General features: G+C 43.6%; 1 protein-coding gene across 4 annotated transcripts in view; it reads left to right on the top strand.

Moving 5' to 3' along the window:
- The window catches only part of CCDC141 (coiled-coil domain containing 141), a 646235-nt gene that overhangs the window by 466563 nt on the left and 166867 nt on the right, over positions 1-12805 (top strand). For all 4 annotated transcript variants that reach the window (XM_069225437.1, XM_069225436.1, XM_069225434.1 and 1 more), the window contains exon 18: positions 243-392. In XM_069225437.1, coding sequence (XP_069081538.1) covers positions 243-392 — 150 coding nt within the window. The remainder of the gene's footprint in view (positions 1-242; positions 393-12805) is intronic.

Raw genomic sequence — 12805 nt, 5'->3', positions numbered from 1 at the left:
AAAGGTCATGGGTGTCACCAGAGCCAGACTAGTCTTCTGAGCTGGACTATCCATATCATGTTTAATGCTTGGCAAGTATTCCATCGTGAATGCTGCGTAAGTGATCTATACATGTTAAACGCAACATACTATCTTGGTCGCCTTACATCAAATGTGTATCTTTTTATGATGTTTGGGTGCATGTCTGACCTCGGCGTATTAAGCCTTGATGCGTTGGTTAGAAATGTTTTTTACTCTCCTAGAAAACCTTCAGTGTACCTTTGAAGGACTTGCAACAACAGGTAGATGTGCTGGAATATGACTGCAATAAATGGACGTCCCAGGCAGCCACGTACGAGGAGGAGCTGTCGTCAAACCTCAGCTTCTGCACAGTGAGGGATGAAATAAACGAGGTAAGCCTTGGAAGTTTCTGAGATTACTACCTAAAGTTGTAGTCCCTACAGACTGCTCATTTGAATGATAAGTGTTTCCTGGACATACTGCGAGCCACTCTAGGCCTTTGTAGGCATTGTCTTGGTGTTAAATATCGCTGGTATGCGTCTCGCTGGCCTGAGTGCCACGCGGACAGCCAAGTCGTGCTTGTTGTTGACATTGATCTGGTTTCTGGCGGCTTTGAGTTTGGCAGCAGAACAGCTGCGAGGTCTGGGGCTGCTGGGCAGCTCGATATAAGTCACCATGAGTGCGGCAGCCTCGGATTCCACCGATAGCTTCCAGGATAAAATGATAACCGGAAAAATATCTATTGTTTTAGCACTTACCATAGGTTTTTATACGTAGACTCTGTGCGCATCGGCTTAACGTTTGCATGAGTCAACAGAGGTGATTTTATAAAGATATGCAGAGGCTGGCTTTGTGCCACATGCTGTGCAAATTCACAAATCTGCGCAAGTGCAATCATTGCAAACTGTGCAAAACGCGGAGAGCACAGTGTAAAATGCTCCTGCAGATAAATATTACAGGTCCTGCTTTAATTGACGTGTAACTTTACTGAACAAGGAACATAGGAGCCGATGTGTGACTATGCCCGAATGGACACTGATTTAACCAGTGTTTATAATGGAAGGGACCTCATGTTATTTTGCCAGGTTGTGCAAGTTTCACGCCACTGATCCATCCTGTATTAGGAAAGTGCAGGTGGCAGATGGCAAGACACATTCTAATTCAGGGAGATGGAGAATTTCATGCTTGAGTTACACCTGGTAGTAGCCAGGGAAAAGGGACGGGCGTCCACAGACACCAAGCATTTTGCACCCTAATGATTTCTTGCTCAGCATTGTATTGTATTTTATTGATCAGTGTCAAGAATGGGAAAGTCTGAGATGGCTACCCGAGTGTCCTTAAAACCCCAGTTAAAACGCCACTAAAAATAAGACCATAGACTGAGAATATGAAGTTGCCCAGTTCGTCTCCATGTGCGAATGTCCAGGGAGGCACCGGTGGTGTATATTAGACATGACTCATTTCATGAAGACATTCGCTGGCTGCCCTCCTCATCTGATAGCACCTTGGAAGCACAGAGTCAATATGTGTGTGTCGTCGGTGGGCAGCACATTCGATATGAAGGGTTGTGTTCAGGTTACTTCCCTGTGATGTTGAATACAAAAAGTGCAACTTAATTCTGTGCGATGTGTCAAAACGTTTGGCTTTGCAGCGGTTATGCCTCATTCACTAACACTGCATGTGCACAGTCACATTACAGTTGCCATCGGTATACACAGGAAGTGGTCTCTCACCTTCCCTCGTCTACAGCACTGATCCATGAATATTTAATCTAGCTCAAGCAATGGATGCGAGAGTGGGGGCCTGAGGTCTTTTCCCGGGTAAAACTGTAGTGCTACATAGAGCAGCCTGACCGGATCATCAGGTAAAGGCGATGATGTGTTCCTTGCCTGCATTAGTAACACATTCACAAGTTAGAAACCTCCAAGAAAGCTTCTGCAAATGGAACTGTCGCCGACCACATGAAAATGTCATCTTCTCAAGGTGACAAACACTGCAGTACACGAATTCAACCAGCAACACTTGCACGTTTTAATTACTCATTTATTGTTAGAAAAGCACAGCCTGCTGTATTATAATTACCGTCCTGTATCTGGTAGAGGAAACAAACACTGGCCCAGCCGTCCAGCATTAATGGGACATCCAGTAATTAGGTCAGTGCACCTTCTCATTTCAAGCAGGCCTGGAAATAGCAGATGACCAACTCTGGTGCTACAAATCCGAAGTAAATTGGGGAGTGGGGTGATAATGAGGAGCCACATTTACTTTCTCTCAAGGCAGAAATGCGAGGGCCCAAGAGGGTACCCAAAGAAGGCAGAACGTGTCTGTGCATTCCTTGTCACTATACCTGGGTGCCTAAGGTGAATGTACCTGACTTCACACATCCAGGATACCTAAGGTGCGAATGGATTGAAATGTGTGGCTACGCCCAAGATTCCTCCATTTTCACATGAGAGCAGATGTCGTCCGAGAAGCTGCTCTGCTAAAGGGGTTGTGGTGTTTGCCCAATGAAACAATGTTGTCCATTTTCAGTAAGCCTGCCCGACCCGTGGGCACTATTGTACACAGCTTTTCTTATTTCATGGACTGGCAGCCCCCTGTGATTCCAGCATCTCCTCTATGTACATAGAATGCAGTCCAATAGACTGGCCAGTCCAGAGAGGAGATCAAGCTGAGAGGAAATTTCTCGCAGTGCGTAAAATTTAGATAGAGCTATTTACAGTATGTTACAGTTTGTAATAAAAGTTCTACTTCGTGGTTTCCAAAACGTACAATCTACCTAGCGAATATTTTAGGCTGATTTTCTGTGTGGATGGATAATGTCTGGTGATGTGATTGATTCAGCTGTTCCCTGTTCCTCAGCTAGAAGCCTCACAGAGCTGACAACGAAGGTTTGTTTACATACAGCTGTTAACTCATCGGAAAGCCAAGAAATGGCTGGGATCCGATGGCGGAAAAGGTTTTCTTGGTTGCCAACTGCGTGTGTCGCATTTAAAGCAACAGTGTGATTTTTAAGTCAGCTTTAGCTACACGTGGTCAGTTGTAGCAGGGGTGCCCTGGGCCCAAGTGCAAGAAAGAACGAGCATTTGCAATGCAACGGGTCTCGCATTTGCTTGAGTTAGAGCTATTAGCGTTGTAAACTCCTAACCGGACTTTTCTTGCCACATAAATTGAAAATTAAAAGTAAAACCGTTTCACATAAGTGAACCGATTCACAGCGCCACGGCCGCCATGAGCATCAGCGTGAAGAGACACACAAAAGGAAAAAGAAGTTCGCTCACAGTCAAACTTATAGTCAAAAGTGCAATTAACTGTGTAACAGGGGTGATAGCCAAAGCGGTAACAAAACCTCCCCAAGGAGGGACAAACATAAGCCATTTACCAATGTTATCAAAGGATTTTTTAAGGGCAAGCCCACAAATGATTGGTAATGATGGGCGTGATGTGGGCGTTGTTAAAAGCCCAGATACATACCAACACGTTGGAAAAGCATTGCTTGCGCGCTGCCAAGCTCAGCCTAACAATGGGCTCTCATCTCCTGGTTTTGTAGTAGAAAACAGATATTATTGTGATGCAATGGACCATTCATACCCTTGGGCCGTGATGCTACTGCACCTGCTGCACTATTCATGCCTATGCCTCTGCAAGTGAATGCTTCAGATAACTTTTCTAGAGAAAGAATTAAAATGTCATGCCTAGGATTTTTGAAGTTATTTGACTTTTTTGGAACCCTGAATATATCCATGCTGGCAACGTTGGGATAAAAAAAGGACTTCCGTGACAAAAGATGATGAATGCCAATAATTAGGTGAGGTGTCAGTCAGTTTCTTCTTACCTTTTTGTGTGAACTTTTTCAGCAGTCCCTGGGCAATCAGTGGTTACTGGGCTGAGACTGCGTTATCCAGAGCAGTTTTCACTGGATCCTGGGACTTAACCCCACTATTGGATTAAAAACTGATCAACACGAACACCATTTGTGCATTTTACTCAAAGGGCAGAAAAAGCAAGCAGCCCAAGGGTTAGTCAGGGGTTTGGTGTGGGGCTAGAGACTCTGTACTATAACCATTAAACAGCTGTACAACCAGTACTTAAGGTTAGTGAGCACTGCATATGAAGCTCAAACAGACCCCTTAAGCAGGAGCTTGTTCATGCAAAACAGAGTAACAATGGCCCCGATGTGCAGGGCGTTTTCTCCCTGAGCATGGGGGAGATTATGCAGTTTCCCTAACAAATCTACGGTGTCCTACATGGCAGGCCCCAACTAGGGAGACAAGTAACGGTCGCCCGCCCTAATAGGGTGGGATGACCATTACAATGACCCCGGCAGTCCGTGGTGAATGAACAGCTGGGACAAGACTTTATGCTGGTACAGCCGGCTTAAGATGAAAACCCAGAAGGTACTCCCGTCTGAACTGGATAGGGGAAACCTAAGTTTGGCCCAGCAGTGCATACACCTTTTTATGCTTGAAGTACTTTTCTACCAATCTCCATTTGACCCCCTTATTTCCTTAACTCTCAACACTCCTGTGGCAACGGTCACAAATGTGGTAAGACAGTGTGAGAAGACAGGCTTGTGACCGACCTATGAAGTCGAGGATGAAGATGCACTTTGTCTGTGAACTGTTCAAGATACAGGTGAGGAAAAAGGGGATGTGAAACTCCAAATGTATCACCTTGGGTTTGTTGTGCTAAAACGTGTCAGAGTATTTATTATTTTACAAGTTTCAAAGTATCCAGTTCTTTGAACCTTAGGAATTGGGACTTGTATATATGTGTTGTGGTTGAATATGAACCGAAGGGACTGGATTATGGAAGCACTCCATGGGACCAATGTGCATTTACAACCATTTTGTTGCCCCGGAATACTTCTGTATTTCATAAACGTGTGCAGGTGTTTGCTAGTTCATAGTACCTACGCAATCTAAAATGATTATTCCCTAATTTTATGGATACATGATCCCATTTAAATGATGGAACCCCCTTGCACCACATTTACGGTGCAGGTGCAGAAGTAAACAGACTACCAAGAGGCTGTGTACTTCCTAGGCAGTGGCATGTAATGAATGTCCCCCTCGAGAAATCATTTTGAAAAGGGTCTGAGGGAGGTTCCACGACCTCCCCCTAGGAACCATACTCCATAGGAGGGCACAATCACACACTGACAAGCCTCCAGGTGATCCCAGGCTTCTTCTTTAAAACTTGGTCAGTCCTGCTGCACTGAAAGATGAAACAGGGGTTTGAAATTGTTGTCCAGTGTTTCTTGCAAATGCGAGTACGTTTTTCTTTTTTTTTTTAATACATGAGGGCATGTTCTGCAGATATACCCCAGTGCAGACCAAGGCTGACATTGTATATACAGGGAACTGTCTCTGTTTGCGCTGTAGCAAAACTTTAAATAACTGGGCGCATACTATGACTGCACCCTTTTACAGTCAATGCACTGCTCCCAGCGCAGTTATGAACTCACTCCTCACCTGGTGGTAGCGTATTGTAGAGAGGGGGGCCGGCTCCTTAAAGCAGCCTTTGGCTGTATAGTTGGCAACTTGTCCTGCTTTTGAAAGGGATGCAGGGATCTCCATGCCGGTGGACACATTGAGTGACTGCATCCAGCAGTGGGGTGTCTGTGGGCGGTCCATGGGATCCCCTTTCAAGGGTTGCCCTCAGGAGCACATTGACTGTGCACCACCTCAATGTGGCACACAGTGTGATTCTCATCAGCTGATTTGCCAATATGCTCACATCTCTAATATGGCGCGGATGCAAAGTGTTACCTCATTTGCATGGGGTCCTGTCCCAGGCAAATGAGGAAAGGGCCCCATGAGATCACATATGTAATGCTGGCACACATGTAATGCTGGTGCAATCTGTATTACAGGAGGAGAGGCTGCACATATATTTGAGGAGCCTTCTGTAATATCAAAGTGCCCTGGGGGTGTGGAAAGCAGGCACATATGTCTGTAGGGATCCCTGAGCACTTTGTGTAATACAACCACAGTACTGTGCATCCATTTACATAACATAGTATCAAGAGAGCCTGGACAACAGACAAACGTGGTAGTTCCTATATTCAGTTTAGTATCCATCTGCTTGATGCCACCTGTGGGGTATGTCTGTCTAAAGTCTACATATATGGGTTATTTAATGAAAGTACTAATGTATTGTGTGTATGAGTGTGTGTACTTATAAGCAGCTGTAAGAAGTTATTGAAATGGGGATTAGTGATGCAAGGTGGGAAAAGGTGGATGGAAAAAGGGACAGATTGTGCCACAGACACATTGTTCCACAGCACCCTCATCAGAAGACTTCACAAGTACAGTATGCAAAGACCACTACTCAACTGGATATGCCCCTTCTTCACAGGAAGAACCCACCTGTTACATCCAAAGCCAAGAAACTGGTATGCGGCGTCCCTAAGGGTTCATCCCTCAGCCCTATACTGTTCAACTTTAAAACGGCTAAAATCATTAGATCCCAAGACATAAGCATCATCTCCTACGCAGATGGCATCCAACTCATCCACTTCCTCATGGACAAGACTCCTCTCACCAGAACTAACTTCACCAATTGCCTGACCCTTGTAGCGGAATGGATGAGAACAAACTGCTTAAAAGTGAACTCTGTCAAGACTGAAGCACTGATCTTTGGAAACAAGAACTAACAGTGGGACACCACCTGGTGGTCGGCAGAACTCAGACCGACTCTAATACCCACCAACCATGCTAAAACTCTGCAGATCATGCTGGATGACAAGTTCAACATGACGCCACAAGTCAAAGTAGTAAGTTCTGCTTGGTTACACATCCTAAGAATGCTACAAACAAATCTTCAAGTGGCTCCTGCAGAACACCAGGTGGACCGTCATGCACGCACTCATCACAATCTGACATGACTACAAAAATGCACTGTCTGCTGGAATATCCAAACAACTCCAGAGCAGAACACTGACCATCCAGACCGCCATCACAAGACTCCTTCTTAACCTCCTTCACCACACCTACATGTCACCGCACCTCCGGGAGCTCCACTGTCTCCCGATCCGCAAACGCAGTCAAAACAAATCAAAAACAGATTTATCCGATTTTCATATTAAAAATTATAAAAGCATACAGGGATCAAATATTATTGCACATTATAGCTAAAAACTAATTTACATGAATTACAAAAATATGAAATAGCCAGCAACGCTTATAATGAAATGTCATCAAAATACAAATATGACAATGAGTAAAAGTTCAGGTTACCACAACAGAGTCGCTCTAGATGGCCAAAGTTTTCCTATGCTGTATCACAGGACACAAGTAACTAGATATGAAGCAACACATCGGTAGAGACAGTAGTGACTGCAGGAAAAAATAAGCAGGACAACATTGTTCGAATTTTAAATCACAAAAAATATGCAATCTAAAATTCTTTCTCAAGTCTCTACAAAATGAACAAAAATACAAAATGTGCAGAGTACTTTGATTAGATAAATAATCACAGGGACATTTAATTCAAACTTCTGACCAGTCATTTATTGTAGGAAATTCTACTAAATGATGAAAAATGTAAAGTCTGAAATGACTCAGGATGAAATTCTGGCGGCTGTTGTGAACAAATTTGAGGTAAGGTTGCTGATCATAAGTGACGAGGAACATTTGATTTTTAACAACGCAGGGGTTAATCAACTCTGTGGTCAGTCTAAGTTCTAAAAACGGCAAAAAACACACCTTTTTGAATTCCGTCCTACTAACACACTGTAGTGTATCGGGGCATTCAAAATATTCAGGATGTCCTAAGTCTGAACAGAATTGTTGTACATATTTCAGCCATGGAATATGCAAGGGTACAGACATTTTAAGACAATCATTAATGACCTTGCAATTTACAAGTGTGTCGTCACAAGACCAAACCTTATGCCGCATTACAATTGGCTGTATTCTAGCTACAGAAGGAACTCCAAGTTCAGAATGCCAAACAAAGGTTGAACAACTCTGAGGTAATGAAAGTGGATATCTAAGAAAACATTCTCTACCATTTGGCATAAACTAATTTTGTTATATCCCTAGATTCCTGCTCCATACAGTGCTATCGATAGGCACTTGGACTTGTATAAAGTTAACATTTCACTCACAGATTTGTTGCCACGTATAGAGAGCGCACAGATGGCTTTTGTAAAACGTAACTTACTAGAGTTAATCACCTGTTTCAATGAACCACACTCCTCAAACAAAATACCCAAATAAAAGAACAAAGGTGTAAAATGTAACTTTGTCTCATTCACCAATACATCATGACATTTCAAGGTTCTCTTTTCACAATTCATTATAAATTTCTTGCCCAAGTCAATTACTGGACCCAAATCCTGCATGTGATTAGCAAAACAGGTGAGTAACCGATGTAGATCCAGAGGAGTACGGATCATAAGGACCGCATTACCTGCATGAAGAAAAGCTGGGATTGCCTGATGACCAATCTGGGGGGGGTCCTTGCAACTTTGTATGAAAACACTTTACAAGCTGTTGTTATACAGTGTAAACAAAATGGAGCAAGGACTCAGCCACGTCAGACCCCCAACTCTGTACAAAGTTGATGAGTACATTCACCCCTTTGACTTTACCTCTTTGGGTACCTAGGTACTTCCTAAGAACAACTCCCTAAGAAAAGATGTTATTGGTGGGTCTACTCCAAGTTCTACCATAATGGTCCACACTTCTTCGTGCATATTGCAGTCAAACACACTGGATAAGTCCACAAAAGGTACATACCTTCTTGGCCAATGTATACTTCCCGATTAGCAGATTAAGGTTTAATCCTTACTCAATTGTCCCCAACCCTCTACGAAAACCATACTGAAGGTCAGAGAAAATCTCTTTATCTGCCCACATCTCTAATCTGTTCAGTTGGATTTGGTCTACAACTTTTACCAGGGAATCAAGTAAATTGATAGGGTAGTAACAGGCTGAATTGGAACAATTGTCTTTCTTATAAATGGGAACAATTAATGAGTCTGATCAAGTCTTAAAAAAGCCTGAACTACAACATGCCATCAGCACAAAGGTCGATTTAGGGCACCAAAAAGGTATATGGCCTTGAAAAGGTCACCAGGAATACCATCAGGGCCTGGAGCTTAACCACCCTTACTGTCTGCAAGGGCCCTAATGATCTCATCTAAGGAAAACAAAAGGCCATTAAATCAGCAGGGGCTAGTGGCACCGATGTCAATCTGGACATAGAAACATTTTGCAAAATGAGCCACCCACTCATATTTGGTAATAGCGGTTTCAAATCTCTGTCATCTCTCAAAAAGGACTATTTATAACATGCCAGTAGGCTGAGCTATCTTTAGCTGTACTAGCTTCTATTAAAGCCTCCAAGGATTCATCTTTCAGTTCTTGTTTCCTATATAATCATGTCTGCATCTCTGTAATGCGCCTTTGGGGTTTGTGGGGAGTGGCTTTTAGTCTCCCATGGGCCAACCAACCTTGCCTGGAATAATTAACCTGCCATCTGCAGACAGTCAACCGTTCTTTAATTCCCCTGGAAATAGTAATAACACCATTCAAAACATTGTTAGCATTAGCTGTGTTGTCCAGGTAAATCTCGAAGCCCTCCCTATGTTCGATAACCAGCTTTTCCCAAAAAATGTTCGGATTCATCTGGGACTAGTATAGTGAGATACTATTACATGATGCTATTTTGGCATTCTCAACAACGCACACATTATCTGTATTCGCTTGGCTGAAAAAGCAGCTAAAATTATGAATGACACTCTGCAGATAGTGATCATTTAAAGAGATGGTGTGTATAGTAAAACCAGATAACAAAGTGCTAATCCTGTGAGAAGATAAAATATAATTGGTAAAAATATTATCATCCCTTCCATCAAATTTGCATCTAAAGGGAACCAGGGGAGTACAGAGTTTGTTAGAAAAGGCAAGATCATACTTGGACAGCAAATTGTTCAATTTGTCACTGTAGCTGGTACGCATGAAATGAGATTGGTCAGTATCATGGATGTCTGTTATACCAAAAATCTTTTTCGGTGAAAAGGGACATAGATCAATGTTAAAATAAGGGGTATTCGGGGAGCTCTGCTCCGCTGGTGGAGCTAACAGAGTTTTTGGAACTCCGTGCTCCACTTGTAGTGCGGAGTAAGTCCAAAATCTCTGCTAGCCATGCCAGCGGAGCAGAGCTCACCCGGTGTGCCCTGCAGCCCAGTATGGGCTGCACAGCACAAGCATAGACAGACTGTGCTTGTGCTGTGCAGCCCACAACTGGGTGCACCAGAGCACACAGGGAGGCAGCCGCTGCAGAGAGAGACTCGTCGCTGTCGGATGACGAGGAGAGAAGGACCCCTTGGAAGACCCAGGTATGTCCTCGCCTCTTTTGTTGTTTGTAACAAGGACTGAAACTGAAGCTTTCGCTGCCTACGGCACGGCACATGGGACAGGCCGGTGCTCAATAGGCCTGAAACAGCAACTTTCGCTGCCTACGGCCCTCTCCCGAATGCACCGATCTCAGAAGTGCTAAGCATGGTAGGTCCCTGCTTAGCCCTTCCTAGATTGGGCACATTCATGACTCCGTGGGTCACGGAACTCTTTCTCTGCAGAATTCCACTTAGCTTTTTTTCAACTCCATGGAATTCTGCGAAGTCGGTCTCCATGAACTCTGCCCGCCTGGTTTCAATCACCATCCTAAAGTGTACTGCCCTCCTTCTTATTACAGCAACATGTAAACTCAAGATCATGATCCAACTGGCCAAGAATAGTCTGTATGTCACTCAAAGCTGAATTAATATGGAAATCGACCAGCACAAGATTATATTTGGGTGAAATTTCAATGACAATGATGTGATAGTACAAAGTAATAGACTGAGTTGTTATATTGGGAAACAGCAGGTAATTAGAAACATAAATACACAGAAAAACCTTTGCTCTACTGGGTTAGAAGACACAGCAGGTAGATGGTAGGTTCTAAAACCATTAATATGGACATGATCAACTGTCCAAGTCTCTTGAAAACATAAGATTTGAAAATTATTTACAATGTTTGCCCATTCTGGAATGATAGCCTTGGCAAGTAGATCTGCCACAATCCATAAAAGGACTCTGTATCACGAATGATCATGTACGACCTCACACCCTGGATCTAGAATGGGAGAAATGGCCAAGCTTATTGAAGATGATGTTATATGGGAGCTGGCTTTAGGGCTATATGGACGTCCCTCAATCGAAGGGCCCAGTTCATTGACAGGTGGGCAGCTGCAATGGGCTTAACATTGAGTCAGTCTAACCCTTCTCATATTGCTAAGGAAGCAAAACTAATATGGACTGAGATAGGGAAATGGAATTCCGGTATTTGAACAGGAGGTAGTCTAAATGGTGAACTTCAGTGGTTAAGAATAGGCAGTGGACGATAAAAATAACCAAGCAGTTAAACAGAAATCTGGTGTAAAGAAACAGATGAGGAACAAGTCCTACATAAAATAGTGTCAAATAATCTAGGTGACTTGAAAGTCAGAACTACACAGTCTCGAGATAATGTTTTAGTGCCCTTAACAATCCAATTTACCTTTCTGACCATTCTAATATTTTCAAATAGGGCCCAATGTAAGCCAGTTTTATCACCAACCATGTTTAGAGATTTATTTCTCAAAGATTCCAAGATTCAGTAACTGCAGTGGCAAGAGAAGGCCCATTAGCCAATACTACAACAGAATGAATGGCTTCAGGGGCAAATCAAGAAAATGTGAAGCCCCCTCTGCACTGCTCATTTTTAACTTGTGGACCAGATGGTAGAATCGAAGCTGAGTTGCAAGTCTTGGGCAAGAAAGCAGGGGCACCAACAGGCAAAAGTTGGGTGCCTGTGGTACTAATGTGGGCAGTATTGAGGATTGCAGTGGAGTGGGCACTACACTTGCTTTATCTGTCTGACATGTAAATGCAGAACTTGCTTTGAGCTTCAGGAGGTCTAAGCAGCTAGTGGTTAGAATTTCCACTTGTGCTAGTCTAGCAGTAAGAGAGTCTAGTGAGGTCTGTACTAGGGATTCCAGAGCTTGTACCAAGGCGAACAAGGACCTAGCATTCTCTGAGTGTGCCCCAAATATTTTAGACCAGGTCTTTACACTGGTTGGTTTGAGAAGTGTCTTAGCCAATATAATTGTCCCTTCTGAAGCAGTAGAATCTGATTATTTGGCATGGGTTGCTGGTGTCTTCATACACTTGGAGGCGGGGTTGAGATAATGATTCAGAAGGGGAGACCGTAATGATACAATCTACAGTATCTTGCACGCAACCATTAATCAGTTTTCAAGTAAAAGGAGCAGAAGGCTCATTATCACGCCTAGAAACAGTATTGTGTGTATCAGTCATATCATAATGGCAGTTACTCAGCCTTTCTTCGACTCTAGTAATCTCTTTATCAGTTGCCCCCATTGCTCCAATTATAAAGGTCATTATTGAGGTATGAGGCTTACCAGGATACTTAGGCTTAGCTGAAGTTGATAGATGTGTTCTTTTCCCCATAATGTTATGTAAAAGTGGTCCTTAGAGAGAAACCAAGAGAATTGGCCCGTCTCCTCCAGGTAATGATGAGTGCAGACGGGTCCACTCCTGGCCTGGTCTTTTCCCAGGCGTTGCCCGTGCGCGTTCCACTTGCGGGAATGGCAGTATGCGCTAAGTATCGCTTCCCCTTGCAGTCTTTCCTCCACTCAAGGGCAGAGAATTGTGATTGATGTGCTCCTAGCAGGGATTAGTGTCTGCCACAAAGGTCCCGCACATCCGCTTGCGGGAATGGCAATATGCGCTAAGTAGCACTTCCCCTT

The sequence above is a fragment of the Pleurodeles waltl genome, chromosome 3_1 (assembly GCF_031143425.1).
Source record: "Pleurodeles waltl isolate 20211129_DDA chromosome 3_1, aPleWal1.hap1.20221129, whole genome shotgun sequence".
Taxonomy (NCBI): Eukaryota; Metazoa; Chordata; class Amphibia; order Caudata; family Salamandridae; genus Pleurodeles; species Pleurodeles waltl.
The sequence above is the reverse complement of the archived record's forward strand: the minus strand, read 5'-3'. Positions and strand labels throughout refer to the sequence as shown.